This window comes from Galeopterus variegatus, unplaced genomic scaffold (genome assembly GCF_000696425.1).
Source record: "Galeopterus variegatus unplaced genomic scaffold, G_variegatus-3.0.2 Scaffold174, whole genome shotgun sequence".
NCBI classification, from domain to species: Eukaryota; Metazoa; Chordata; class Mammalia; order Dermoptera; family Cynocephalidae; genus Galeopterus; species Galeopterus variegatus.
In genome coordinates, this window is record NW_007726285.1 from 173349 (window position 1) to 188583 (window position 15235).

General features: G+C 46.7%; 1 protein-coding gene across 2 annotated transcripts in view; it reads left to right on the forward strand.

The window, feature by feature from the left end:
- The window catches only part of ACSF3 (acyl-CoA synthetase family member 3), a 55020-nt gene that overhangs the window by 21584 nt on the left and 18201 nt on the right, over positions 1–15235 (forward strand). For both annotated transcript variants that reach the window (XM_008563359.1, XM_008563364.1), the window contains exon 6: positions 12798–12924. In XM_008563359.1, the coding sequence (XP_008561581.1) occupies positions 12798–12924 (127 nt within the window). The remainder of the gene's footprint in view (positions 1–12797; positions 12925–15235) is intronic.

A 15235-nucleotide genomic window follows, 5' to 3' on the forward strand; every position in this document is an offset into this window, starting at 1 on the left:
TATGGGGCCGTCAGAGAGACATACCCTGGACTGCTTTAGTATTAGAATAAAGGGGCATTTGCAGTTCAATTGAGGCACCAGTGTAGCAGTGCTGGATAGAGCCATCTCCACGGTTGTGTGGCTCCGCCAGAGGCTCAGGACCCACCTTCGTATGTGGGTGAGGGTGGGCCCTGGGCCCTCGTCTCGTGTTTGTGTCCTCTAACAATTTGGACCATGCTTGTCAGACACCCTCGGGGTTTCTGTAGCAACTGTGGAGAGGGATGACCTACAGCGGGAACCAGCTCTCCTCTCCCAGTGGTCCTATGTGAAGGAACCCCCCAGCTCACACTCTTACACATGAGTGTACATGGTGGACCTACACCCCACAGCACAGGGATTCCTGCCTACATAACCGCAGCCTGGGTCAGCATTGGCTCAGGTAACATTGTTGCAAACTTCATGTCATCTGCTTTTGTTCATTGACCCTGTGGCATTTGGCATCTCTTTTTTTTGCTGCAGGGTTCTGCTGGGGTCGGGTTTGCCTTTAATGCCCCATGACTGTTCTCAGGCAGAAGGTCACCAGGCCCTCGGACCTGAGTGAAGAGGGGTTAGTCAGAAAATGGAAGGTGCCCATAGAAAGGAGTGTGCTGTGTGGGGATGGGAGGACTCCCTTGCCGAGATCTGTCTGGGGCCAGAATATCTGGATCCTTCCAGGGCCATGACCGACCTGCCATGGGGGCTCCTCATCACCCTGCTGAGGGCCAGCACAGATGCCCACCTCCACGCCCTGCTAGGTTACCAGGGAGCCTGGCCCAGCACTCAGTCATGCTAACTTTTGGGGGCTTCCTTGAGGTCTTGTGTGTGTGTGTACAGGTATGTGCTATGTGTTGTCATGATTTTGAGCCATTTGGTTATACGTTTTCACTTTGCCTTTTTTTTTTGAAGATTACAGGTAAGGGGATCTTAACCCTTGACTTGGTGTTGTCAGCACCACACTCTCCCAAGTGAGCCACGGGCCGGCCCCTATACATTTTCACTTTGCATACTTTAAGTCCTAAAGTGCCTACTCATGTGATTAACCTCCAAGAACACAGGTGTAAATGCTGAGGGATTTTCCTCCTGGTAGAAGAGTCTGAGTGTAGGTGCCCTCTGCATGCCAGCATCCACACACACAATGCGGGGACAGTGTGTGCAGCCTTGACCTGGCAGCTGCCACCTGGTTGCCTTCATGCAGACAGTGCACTTGGCTACAGGTGTACCTCATGCCTGGAGGTCAGGGCTTGGTTCCACTTTTCACTCTCACAAATAGGTTGTAGCCGATGGCCCACGCAGGCCCCTAGTGCCTTTCCCCAGGGCTCTTTCTGGAATGCTCAGTCCCCTGCCGAGTGTGCTGCACCTTCTGTCGGCTCCCTGCCCGTTGTGCTCCATCCCGCCGGGCCAGGGGTGGCTGAGATGTAAAGTGGAGAACTGGACACTTTCTTCTCTCAAGCCCCTGCATTTCCTCTTTGCCTGTGAACCGCTTCTGTGCTAACCAACTTTCCTGATCCTGCCAAGGTTTTGCCGAGAGTTTTCAGGACCTCCAAATACACTGAAAAGCAGGTCATTTCCATTGAACACGTGCTTGACATTTTGGCATTTTTATAAGGTCAGAGTCTCTGATTTGCGAAATTTAATGCGTGATCCCACAAACAAGATTTGCTTTGTGCTATTGATGAGGTTAGAACAGGTCATAATTTGCTTAAACATGAAGGATCAGAAACCATCCCAGACTCTGGAGTCAGATTTTATAGGGAGGGTATGGAAGGAAGATGGAAGTCTGTTTTCTGTGATCATAACTTCGCACCTTCATCCCTGTTGAGATGATTTGGGACCCACTCCCTTTGGCCCTGCCTCCTGAAGCACTCTTGCTGTGCAGCTTCTGAGACTCGCTGACAGTAGAGATACCCGATTGCCTGACAAAGCACCTGTGGCTCTGTGCTCTTGGCTTCTCCCCAGCCTTCTGGGCCTCACTATGGTGGGAACCCTCCACTGCACGCTGACAGGTCCACAGGTTCCTCAGGAGCACTTCTTGTCTCAGCCAGACAACCTTTTAGAATCTGTAGGAACTTTCTCTGGGGTAACAAGTTCATTCCTGGAGTTAGGAGGTGATGTTAGTGGGGAGGAGATAAGAGCTGCACATTGAGTCCCTCTTTTAAAAGTGACCCCACTGTGCATGATCATATTTGAAGTGAAAGGTCCTCCAAAGAGAATCAGCGTAACAGTTAGCTGGAAACACCTGTAACCAGCGCGGAGCAGGTTGCCCATGCACAGAGGTGGGCCGTGGCCGCCTTGGCATGTGGCGTAGCTGGCGCATAGCGTGGCCAGCCTCTGGGGGGCCGCCAGTCTGCCACTCTGCTGCAGGTGCTTCCGTGTCTTGCAGCTTTGTTGGGTGGGTGTTGGGTGCTGGAAGAGCGGGCACCTTCTCCTCTTCCCTACTAGGGAAAGTTCTGGCTCTGTTTGAAGTCATTCCACCCGCATGGCCCTCCAGGCTGAGAACCAGAGGCTCTGGGCCACTGTCTCCCTGCTGCGTGGGGTATGGGGGTTGCATAACCCACCTCCCCCACCACGTGGCTTTGCTCACTCTGATGCAAGTTTTGCGTGCACAGCTCCCCAGCGGCTCCCGCCTGTGTGCCCTGTACACACAGGGCATTGTCTATTAATTATCTTTTTATTTTTCCAAATTGCTCACTTACATGAGAGCCCGACACCAGCCAGTGACAGTAGGGTCTGTCAGTAGGTGAACGTCCACACAGCTGCGTGCAGCACACTGTAGCCAGGGCTTTTGCACAGCATCATCTTCTCTTCATGAGGTGTGGGTGGGCTGAGGCGGAGGCCACATGGTGGCAGCCAGCTCGCTTCTATTTCCCCCTTTAAAAAATTAATTATCTCGTTGTTTATCCATATGCAAGCTGTCACTCTGGATTGCAGACCGCTCTGTTGCTGCCTCCCCTCCCATGGCAATAGTGTCTGTCCCCCACCCGCCTCTCCCTCCGCTGCTCTCCCCACATCCCTGCCATCTATCACTGTGCTGTGCTGCCAACTGCTGTCCCGGCCCATAGTGGGGTCTGGGGGCATGGACAGGTCCTGGCCTGCGAGGGGGGTTGGGGGATCGTGTTATCCCCACACACAACTCACTTCAGACGAGGCTCAGGGTGTGGGAGATTCGCCCCTCTCTATAAAGGACCAGTCAGGAGGTGGCATGACCCTAGACAGGATTCTTCAGACAGAGAAGTGAGTCCCAGCTGGCTGTGTGGATGTCTGTAGGCGGCCTGCCTCCTCCATGCCTGTCTTCCTTGCTGTGAACCAGAGCGCCTCCCCAATTGCCCCTTCAGAGGATGCTCAGGACTTGCAGGGCATTCGGCCGCCCCACAGCCCTGCTCCAGTTGTCTCACCCCTGCGTGGATGACCAGATCCTTTGGGACAGGCCCATGTCCTGGGACAGCACCCCTTCCACACGGGCCTGGGGCTGGCTGCAGCCCCAGCACTGGCGCTCCCTAAGAACCAGATTTCTTTCCTGTGAACACAGGACACCTCCCCACCCTGTGCCATTCGCAAGGACAGAGGGGACCAAGGAGCCTCCAGGGATGGGGGTCTGCCCTGGGTTCCCCTTCCTCACCTTCCTGCCCATGACCTACCCGCCAGGATTCCAGTACCTCCCACAGGGGCTAGAGCCTTCCTCTCGGAGGGGACTTGTGTCAGAGAACCAGGTGGGTGTCAGGCTTCCGTCTGCAGCTTCCCATCACCATCTGCAGCCGACAGAAAAAGGAAAGACTGCCAAGCAGTAGGTGTCTGAGCCCCAACCTGTCCTCAGCCACACATGCCTGCAAAGGCTGTGGTGTTCCTAGTCGCCCAGAGGTGGAGCCTCTCTCTGCAGACAGCCTGGACCTGAGCTATAGGGCGTAAAAAGCAGGTGGAGCTTGAAGCCGCCACATCTTTGCCAATGCCTTTGATAGTTCCCTGGGGAACAGCTGCTGCCCCCAAAGCTTAGGGAGGGGCTCACTGGTGGCTCTCTGAGCTTGGCTTCCGGAGGTCACGGGGTGTTGGCTGTGCTCCTCTGTGACCCAGCAACATGGTAGTGGTCTCAGTCGAAGGAAGCACTTAGTGCTGTTTACAACTTTATGTTCTTGTTATTTCTCTGTCAGGTTATTCTTTGTCTGAGCCTGTCTCCTAGTTTACCTTCTCATACCCACATCTCTGAAGCTTACAGGTGTCAGTGACCTGTTGTTCCAGGGTCTATGTAGCAAGTTAGCACTAGGCAAGCAGAGGCATGCTGGGCCAGCCAACTTGGAGCTTGAGGCTGGTGTTCATTTTTTCCTCCCTCTCCCCAAGGAAACTGAAAATGCCTTTTTTTTTTATGGCATGAAGAAAATAATGACATATCTTAATTACCTGGTACTTGCTTTCCTTAGACTGGAGACTACATGGCAAATGTGAACAGAAATCAGGATTGGTGGGTGGTCTGTCTTTGTGGCATGGAACCATGGTAATTAGATGAACCTAAGAAGAGATTCAGACTGACTTCTTGAGCAGGATTGACCTGTAGGTGAGGGGTCTTGAGGGAGCTGATTTGGTTCCTGAAGACCCCAACTCTGCACTGTGTGTGTCCGTGGGCACTAGTGCTGCTGCTGTGGAGTCTTGGGGTTGGCAGCTGCTGTGTTCCGAGTTGGTCAGTGTGCTGTGCACAGGGTAGGGCAGTTTGTCACAAGTAGAGGCAATGTGATGTCATCCTCCTTGGTAGCCTGAGGCATCCATGTCACTCACCAAATTCAAGTCACCATCAGAGGCATGACACAGCCAGACTTCAGAGATGCTACATGTGAAAAAATTTGCATGTCAGAATTAATAAAACTAGTATGTCTTCACTTTGTGCAAGTTGCCTGGGAATAAGATCATAAGTATTTTTACTTATTGTATGAAATCAGAAATTGAGGCACAGTGATAGGGGTGGAGCAGGAAGCCCTGTGTGACAGAATAAGCCCTCATGCCTGCATCCTGTCCACCACGCAGACCAGCCACATGTCCCCTTGGTCTGGGCCAGGTGGTCTTCGTGGAGTCAGCTTATGTGGTGCTGTGGAAAGGACATGGCTTCACCGTGTTTGGGGTTTCAGTCCCTAGACCCTGAGGTCTCATGCTTGGAAGAATGAAAGGGGTGCTGACAGAAATCCTCAGACTGTGGGAGCTGCAGGGGCCACAACAGGGAGGGCTGCTGTTCTTTTTTAAGTTAGCACACAGTGTGTGTCATTCTGGGTCCAATCAGGAGACGGAAACCACACAGCAATTTAAACAGATGATATTTAATGTCGAGAATGGCTAAACAATGATAGAAAAGTAACTGAGATGTAAGACCTTATAGGGTACCCAGGGCCTAGAGAGTGCCAGGAGGGCAAGTTGAGAGGAAGGTGTAGTGGGTGGCTGCTGGAAAGCCAAGACACTTGCACCCAGGTTAGAGCTGGCCTGTGGGTGCTGGGTGAGCCAGAGCAGCCCTCTGTGGCACAGATGAGCCACGATGTGTGGGTGTGCAGATAGAATGGGGACATCTGTGCAGGTGAGAGGCCTGGAGTGACAGTGTTGTGAGGGCCATGGGAAGGTGGTCACTAGGCCATTCCAGGACTGAGTTCATCAAGGGACTATGCATTCTGGGCATGTGACAGGGACAGAATACCACCAGATGTCCACACCCACACCAGCAAGAGAAGCCCTTCCTCCCACAGAGCCCTCCATGCCCTCTATGGAGAGAACTAATGTGCTTGCTGTGAGGACAGGTGCTGAGGTACGAGCCCCACTGTGGTCACAGAGCAGGTTGCAAAGGTGACTCTGGGGCTAAGTGGCCTTACACTGACAAGTGGTACACAGTAAAATTGACTTTTTTCAGTGTACAGTCTTATGAATTTTAACACATGTATAGATCCACATAACTCACACCAGTCAGGACCCATGGCAGGTCCACCACCCAAAACACTCCCTTGTGCCCCCCTTTGTGGGGTATCCTCCAGCACTGCAACCCTTAGCAATCACCGATCTGTTCTCCATTTGAGTGTTGCCTTCTCAGGAATGTCATAGGGATAGAATCCTGTGGTGTGCTGCATTTCAAGACCAGCTTCTTTATGGTCATATAGCGCCTTTGAGATTTATTCAGAGTTGTCACGTATGCCAAGAGATTGTTCTTTTTCATAGTGATTACGTGGGTGCTTGTCTAGTCACTCCTCAGAAGACCCATGGGTTGTTTCCAGATTTGGGCCATGATGGATACAGCTTTTATAAACATTTATTTTCAGGTTTTCGTGTGAAAGTAAGTTTATATTTCTCTAAGGTAAATACCCAGGAATTATATTGGGTCATATGTTAAATGTACATTTAACTTCAGGAGAAACTGCTGTCTGGGTAGAGTGGCTGCTATTTTGCATTCCCACCAGCAACATATGAGAGTCCTAGCTGCTCTGCATCCTGTCAACTCTTGATGTTGTCAGGATTTTACTTTAGCCATTTGATGGGTGTTAGCGGTGTCTGACTGTGGTTTTAATGTGCAGTGTGCCCCAGTAGCTAGTGATGTTGAACATCTTTGCGTGTGCTTATTTGCCATCTGCAGTGTTCTTTTTGAATTGTCTGTTCGAGCCTTCAGACCGTTTTTCAATTGGTTTGTTTCTCTTCTGAAGTGTTCTTTGTTGGATATGCAGTTTGCTGACATTTTCTCCGGGTCTGTGGCTTGTCTTTTCATCCTCTGGTATTTCACAGGGCAAAATTTTTAATTTTGATCAAATCTAGTCCTTTTCTGTTATGGATTGAGCTTTTAGTGTTATGTCTAAGAATTCCTTGCCTAGCTCCAGGTCACAGAGGTTTTCTCCTAGATTTTCTTATGAAAGTTTTATACTTTCACATTTCACATTTATATCTATCATGCATTTTGAATGTATTTTCATGTAATGTGTGGGTTTAGGTGGAGGTTCATTTTTTTTTGCATATGGTTATTGGTTGTTCAAATACAATTTGCTGGAAATACAACACTTTCTTCATTAATTTGCCTTTGCAACTTTGTCAAAAATCAGTTGGACATATTTGAGTGGGTCTGTATATAGGTTATCTCTCCTCTTTTACTGATCTGTGTGTGCTTTCCTCTGCCAATACCATATGTCTTGACTACTGTGGCTTTATAGTAAGTCTTAAAATTGTAGTGTGATTCCACCAACTTTATTCTTTTTCAGAGTTGTTTTGGCTGCACATGACAATTTTAGAATTAGCTTTGAAAAAGAATAATCTGCAAAATCTTTCTGTATCTACAAAAAGTTCTTTGGGGATCTTGATTGGAATTGCATTAAATCTATAGATCAATTACAGGAGAATTAACAATTACTATATTGAGTCTTCCAATCCATGAACATGGTATTTTTCTCCATTTATTTAGTTTTGCCTTGGGTCTTTTCTATTGTTTTTCAGCATACAGATGCTGTACATGTTTTGTTAGATTTACTCATAAATGTTTTTTTTTTCCTCCTCTTCCTTTTCCTCTTTTTCTTTTTCAACTATTGTTAAGTGTGGGGGTGGAGGTGGGTGGTGGTGTTAGTTTGTTTCCAATTGTTCATTGCTAGTATATAGAAATACAATTAATTTTTGTGTGCTGGCTTCATATCCTTTAGTAACCATGCTAAATTGACTTATTTAGGTTTAGGAGGGGTTTTTTTTGTAGATTCCTTTGGAATTTCTACATATACAATCTTGTTTTCTGAAAGTAGGGACAGTTTTATTTTTTCCTTTCCAATCTGTATTTCTTTAATTTCTTTTTCTTGCCTTAGCACCGTGACTAGGATTTCCAGTACAGTGTGGAATAAGAGCAGTGAGAGTGAATGTCATTGTCTTATTTCTGATCTTAAGGGGAAAATATGTAGTCTTTCATCAAGTATGATGCTCTAGGCCTTTGTAGAGTCCATTCTATTTATGATATGCTGAGAGTTTTTGTCATGAATTGATGTTGAATATTTTTAAATGCTTTTTCTGTATCAATTGGTTTTCCTTCATTAGGCTGTTAATATTGTGGATCACACTGATTGATTTTCTAGCATCCAATGAGCCTTATATCCCAGAGCAAACCCCACTTGGTCATGGTTCTTTTTATGTAGTGCTGGATTTCATTTGCTAACATTTTGTTGAGAATTTTTGCACCTATGTTCATGAGGGATTTGATTCTGTAGTTTCATGTTTTTATACATTCTTTGTCTGATTTGGGTATCAAGGTAAAGCTGGCATCAAAAAATGAGTTGGGAAGTGTTCCCTCCTTTTCTTTTTTCTGGAAGAGATTGTATAGAATGGTGTCATTTCTTCTTCAAGTGTTTAGTAGAATTTACCAGTGAAACCACCTGGTCCTGGGGGTTTCTTTTTTGAATGATAGAATTTTAACTATGAATTCAGTTTCTTTAGTGGTTATAGGACTAAATGGGTCCTCTATTGCATCTTGGGTGAGTTTGGTAGATATGGTTCTTGATGAATGAGCCCATTTAATTGAAGTTGTTGAATTAATGTGCACGGAGGTTTTCATGGTATTCCCTTGTTAACCTTTCCATGTCTACAGAGTCTGAAGCGATGCTCCTCCTGTCCTCTTCTGTTTCTTTTTTCTTTGTTATTCTTGCTTAGAGGTTTATCTGTTTTATTGATCTTTTTTCAAAGAACTAGTTTTTGGATTTGTTGATTTTTCTCTATTGTTTTTCACTTTTCAATTTCACTGATTTCTGTTCTTTATTGTTTTCTTCTGCTTGCTTTTGGCTTATTTTTTTCTTTTTCTGATTTCTTAAGGTGAGACTTTAGATTATTGATTTAAGACCTTTCCTCTGTACTAATATATGCATTTAATTACACAAATTTACCTCTAATCATTGCTGTAGCTACATTCCCCAAATTTTGATATCCTTAAATTTCTTTTAAGATTTTCTCCTTGACTCAAATATCTTTTAAGATTTTCTCCTTGACTTAAATTTCTTTTAAGATTTTCTCCTTGACTCATGGATTATTTAGAAGTATGTTGTCTATTTTCCAAGTGTTTGGGGATTTTTCTGTTATCTTTCTGTTATTGATTTCTAGTTTAATTCCATTACAGTCAGAAAACATACTTGGTATTATTTCAATTTTTAAAAATTTATTAAAGTGTGTTACATTTTGAGTCTGTTGCTTGATACATATACTTTTATTATCGTTATGTCTTCTTGGGGAATTAACCCTTTTATCAACGTGTAATGCTGCTGATAGTGCTCTTTACTCTTAAAATTTATTTTGTTTGATTTATTTCAGCCATTTTAATTCATTTTGATTGGTATTTGCATGGTAAATATTGTTCTACCCATTTGCTTCTAATCTACCTATATAATTGTATTGAGGTGAGTTTCTTATAGACAGTATTTAGCTGGATCATGTATGTTTTTTCAATCTAGTCTGACAAGCTCTGTCATTTAATTGGTATGTTTAGATTATTTACATTTAATATACTTATTGTTGTGCTTGAATTTAATCCTACCATTTTATTACTTGTTTACTGTTTTTCCATTGGTTTTTCATTGCTAGGCTTTCCACTTACAGCCTTCTTTGGAGTTATTTTTTAGTATTCCATTTTAACTTGTCCACTGAGTTTTTTAACTATATATGTATTTGTAGGGTTTTTTTTTAGTAGTTTCAGGCACTACAAAATACATACTTCATTTTTCACAATTTACTTAGAATCAACATTTTAACACTTCCAGAAGGACATAGAACCCCTACCACCATCTAGGTCACTTTGCCCTGTCCCTTTTATTTTGCAGTCATATGTAACGTCTATATACATTGTACCATCAGACAGTTGTAATTTCTGCTTTCAATGGTCAAAAATGTTTTAGGGAATTCAAGAGGAAAGGATATTTTATTCACCAAGATATTTACCATTCTGATGTTTCAGGTCTCCTGGTATTTTTTCCTTTCTGCCTGAAGGACATTCTGTAGTAATTTTTTTTGGATCAGATCTGCTCACAACAAGTTTTGTTTTTCTTCATCTAAGGATGTCTTTATTTTATCTTCATTCCTGAAGGATATTTTCACTAGATTTGCTCTTCTCAGTTGACAGTTATTTTCTTTCAGTGCTTTAAAAACATTATTCCACTTCTTTTTGGCCTTCATTGTTTCTTTTTTTTTTTTTTAAGATGACCAGTAAGGGACCTTAACCCTTGACTTGGTGTTGTCAGTACCACGCTCTCCCAAGTGAGCTAACGAGCCATTCCTATATAGGGATCTGAACCCATGGCCTTGGTGTTATCAGCACCACACTCTTCCAAGTGAGCCACGGGCCAGCCCTGGCCTTCATTGTTTCTGATGAGAAATCAGTAGTCATCTGAATCATTGTTCCTTTCTAAGTAATACACTGCTCTTTCCAGGCTGTGGCCAAGATTTTTTCTTTATTGTTAGTTTTCAGTGATGGGATCCTGATGTATCTGGGCCTATACTTCTTTAGGTTTGTTCTGTTTGGGGTTCTGTGAGATTCTTGAATCTATAGGTTCATGTTTTCACCAAATTTGGGGGTTTCAGCCAAATTTTATTGAATATCTTTCTGCACCTAACTCTTTCTTCCTCTTCTTCTGTTAATACAGTAACATAAATATTAGCCCTTTGGGTACTAGCCCACAGGATCCTGAGGCTCTGCTTATCTTTCGAATCATGTTGTTCAGATTGGGTAATTTCTGTTGCTGTGTCTTAAGTTTTCAGGTTCTTTTCTTTGTGATCCATGTTGCTATTGAGCCCATTTAGTGACTTTTTCTTATTTCTGTTGTTGTATTTTTCAGTTCTAAAATTTCCATTTGGTTCTGCTTTTTATCTTTCATTTCTGTACTGAAACTTCTATATTTCCATTTATTTCCAGAGTGTTTGCTCTTACTTTTTGGAGTGTTTTTATAATGTATGACTTGAAGTCTTTGTCAGATAATTCCAACAACTGTGTCATCTCAGTACTGTCAAGTACTTTTTCCATAAGAGTTGGTATTTTCCTGGTTCTCCATATGCCAAGTCATTTTGTATTGTATCTTGGACATTTAAAATATTATGTTATGGGGCTGGCCTGTGGCTCACTTAGGAGAGTGTGGTGCTGATAACACTAAGGCCATGGGTTTGGATCTCATATAGGGATGGCTGGTTAGCTCACTGGCTGAGCGTGGTACTGACAACACCAAGTCAAGGGTTAAGATCCCCTTACTGGTCATCTTTAAAAAAAAAAAAAAAAAAAATTATGTTATGAGACTGGGTCTTGTTTACATCCTATAAAAAATGTTGATATTTTTGTTTTACTGTGACCCATTGGCTTAAATCTGCAAGTTCCTACCTGCCTTCTCTGGGATTGGTTTTAATGTCAGTTCATTTTTAAAGCCTTTGCCCTGTTATCTATACCTGTCCCACAGGTGTGTGCCAGGTAGACAGTCTGACCCTAGCAGTGGACAGATAAAGGACAGCAGTGGAAAAATCAGTGACGTTCACATAAAATCTGTGGTTTAGTTTGAAAACATGAACATACACCTCCTCCAAGGTGGCAAGAGGGCAGGAGTCAGGCAGGGCGCTGAGTGTGAAGCCCAGCCGCCTGTGTCTGCAGGAGGTGTTTTATCTCCCTGCAGGTGGCCTCGCCCCCTCCTGGGAGGCTGCCATGGAACAAGGCCATCGCCCTCCATGTGCTGCGTTGGCCCTGGGGGGTTTCAACTCTCTTTTCCAGCATCATGTAAATGAGCTGTACTGTTTTATAGCCTGTTTCAAAAATTCCCTGTTTTTAAAAACAGGAGAGGAAAGATTCTTCCTCCAAAAAAAGGTACATTCTAAATGGCGGTTGATGAGCCTGAGGCCTAATGTCATTTGCTCTCCCGGTTCACAGTGAGGTTCACAGTGAATCATTCATAAAGCTCAACAGGGGAAGCAGTCACAGAGCTAGTGACTCTCCCCAGAGGAGTGCACCTGCAGCCCCGGCTCCTTGTCTGCTCTTCTCTCCTTCCTCCCATATCTGTGAGCAGGGGGCTCAGCTGTGTCTTCATGGGACCTTATCATCTGCTCACGGTTTCTGCTCCTGGTGTTGCATGAAGCCCAGCCTCACCCTCACCACTCCCCATGGCCACAGTAGGGAATTGCTGACATTCCCTGCTTCCTGTGACCATGTACACTCCTGGGAGTTTGTTCTGGTCACCTATGAACTCTCTTGAGCCCATTTCCTCATCATGGAGCCCTCCTTCTTTCATTTGGTTGCTCCAAGTGAAAGATCGATTTGCAAGGCCCTACAAAGGCTGCTGCCAACTCTGAGCTGCTCCAGGCATGATGGCAAGGGCCTGGGCAGCTGCCACTCCCATGTTCCTTAGTGTGTCTGAGAAACACCCGGAAGATGGGTTTTGGAAACAGCTTTTAGAAATGGACAGTGGGCTCAAATCCCACCAGGCCCTGGGCTCTGAGACCTGAGCCAACAACTTTTCTGAGTCTAGAGGACAGAGCGGAAGCCCTGCGTTATGTGGCTGTTTGGGGATTAACAAGGTGATGTGCAGCTCCCAGCCCAGGGCACCCAGGGGTGGTGCCAGGACCCTGGAGGAGGGCTTGTTACTGCACAACTGGGTTCTTCCCATTAAGAGCTGCACTTCTCAAATGCTTCCAGCAATGTCTAGTTTCAGAAAGCGTATGGCCCTCAGGATGGGCAGGGAGCAGCCTGCAAAGAGCTCCCACATGGGGAGCACAGGAGTGCAGGTGGAGACCCCGATGCTGAGAGCTGTGTGACCAGCTCTGACCACACATTTCTCTCCCATCTTGTACAGGTGACCCCAGGGTTCGAAGAGAAGGAGGGGGAGCTGCTGGTCAGGGGATCCTCCGTGTTTCGAGAATATTGGGATAAACCAGAAGAAACTAAAAATGCTTTCACCTCGGATGGCTGGTTTAAAACAGGTAGGACCCAGCTCTGCAGGAACGGAGGGGACCCTGAAGGGACAGGGCAGGAGCGGGACTCGCCAGCCAGCCTCAGTGTTCTGAGGACCCTTCACCACAGACAGAGAGGGTGAGGTGGGGGCCTCTGTTCCACACTGTGCTCACTGAGTGCCAGCCTCCCACTGGCCTCTAGGAGAAGGCTCCTTAGGCTTATGCCTCAGAGGGACCAGGAGCCCTCAGGCCTCATGACGAGGCTCCCATGCTGTTCCTTCTGGTAGTCCCGCTACTCCTTCCCCTCCCGCACACCACTGCACTCACACGCAGGCACTCTCCCGCTCCTGCCCGCCCTCCCTCCCCGACTCAAGGTCAGAAGTCCTCTTGGTATGATACGATTGTGGTGTGGTCATGAGGTCACATTATTCCACAAGCTAGTCTGTTCTCTGTGGTGGAGCAGGCCTTGGGGCAGCAGGAGCCTGTCAGCCAGGCATCCTGTCAGTGGTAGGGAAGACGGTCGCAGCCCTGGAATGCACTGGTGGCCCCCCATCTGCCACCTCACCTTTTTCTTCTGAGACACATGCCCAAAACCTGCTCAAGCAGCTACCTGCCCGCCTGTCCCCCACCTTCTGTGTGAGGAGCTAGCGGGGTCCCAGGATCCTTACTCTGCCAGATGACATGGTGACAATGGGAATGTTTAGTTGTGCAGCCACGTCCAGTCACTGGTGCGTGTTCTGATCTGGAGGGACACACTCCAGAATGCCAGTTCCTGATATCCAGATGGTGCACTTCTGGGTGGTGGTTCTTTTTCTTTTTGCCTACCTATATTTCTAAAATTTTTATGCCGAACATGCATTATTTTATAATAATCTTGAGGTAATATTTTCCAGAGAAAGACCTGTTTTCACATGTCAGAACACACTGGCCGTAGGCAGAAATGTGCTCACTGCATGCATCTTCGCAGGGAGCAGAGCTGAGCAGGAGGCAGCGTGGGGGGCACCCTGGTGGTTCCTGCATATCTGAGGGGGGTGTTAGGAAAGCAGACGGAGTGACTGTGGCCTCGCTACAACCTGGCTCTTATCCTGGAAGCCCCATGGCCCTTGAAGTGTCTGCTGCTGTGACGCAGAGCCTCACAAGGCGTGTGCAGTCTTAGCGGCTGGTCACTGTGGATCTGTGGGTGGGCACAGTCGTGTGTCCAGCCTGCAGCCTGGGAATCTGCTGCCACTGCAGGCTGAGGTCACAGAATGACAGAGCAGGCTGCCTGGTGGAGACCCCACAGCCGCCCGGAAACTTGTGAGCCCCCATCAGCTGGGGCCTTGAGGTGAGGGGCATCCAGCGGCTCCTTCTGCCTCCCCACCGCTGGTCATGGCTGTCACTCGTCCTCCCTGAGCCCAGAGCCCTCCGTGGCCCTCTCTCTCATTCCTTTCCTCCTAGCGGCTATGGTCAGGAGCATTCCCGTACCATGGGCAGGAGGGAAGGTGACAAGGAAGCACCACAGACTCGCTTTCCAGCACCCAGATCACCCCACGCTGGGCAGTGTGGTGGGCATTCTGGAGGTCTGCAGAGTGGATGTCCTATGAGCCCCCAGAACAGAGGCCAGCACCCAGGAGCTGCAGGGCACCTCCATGGGCCAGGCATCTCTGCAGGCCAGGCGCCAGCAGAGGACTAGGCATCAGCAGAGGGCCAGGCACCTCCACGGGCCGGGTGTCGGCAGTGGGCTGGGTGCTGCATCCTAGAGCTCAGGTGACACCCGTCTCTTTCTGATGGATGCAGTTAGCAAGTCAACGCACGCCTGCCTGGCATACCCCTTTTTAACATCCCCATTAACGTAAATGATCTGGTGAAAACAAACCTCTCTTTATTGTTAATTGTCCCTCACGAGCAGTATCTCAGAAGCACGCTTCTGAGCTGATCTTGCTTCTAGTATGTTCCTCAACAGCCCTCTAGATTGTCTGGATTTGGAAACCTGACTTGCTTTGTGACCATCTTCTTTTTTAAAAAAATTCAGATAAAAAGCTGCAGATTTTGTTTTCTTTAAAAGCATGGAACCAAAACCCTATGGGTTTTGCCAATGGCAGGCTTGCCGAGGTGCCAGGCACAACAGTGTGGGCTGCGGGGCAGGCAGTGTTAAAGCGTTTTTAGTCTCCGTTCCTGATGAGCATTTCAGTTGAAGAGGAATAACATGCATTAATTATTGTAAAGAGATGTCTTTAGGAGAAAATGATTTTGAAATTCAGTTTAATTTTATTGTAATGTGCTGCAAACAGGAAGGGAGTATGTGTGTTTAATTGGCTCTCAGGGGCAAGGCCTAGAAGCTGCACGTCTTTGTCACAGGCCA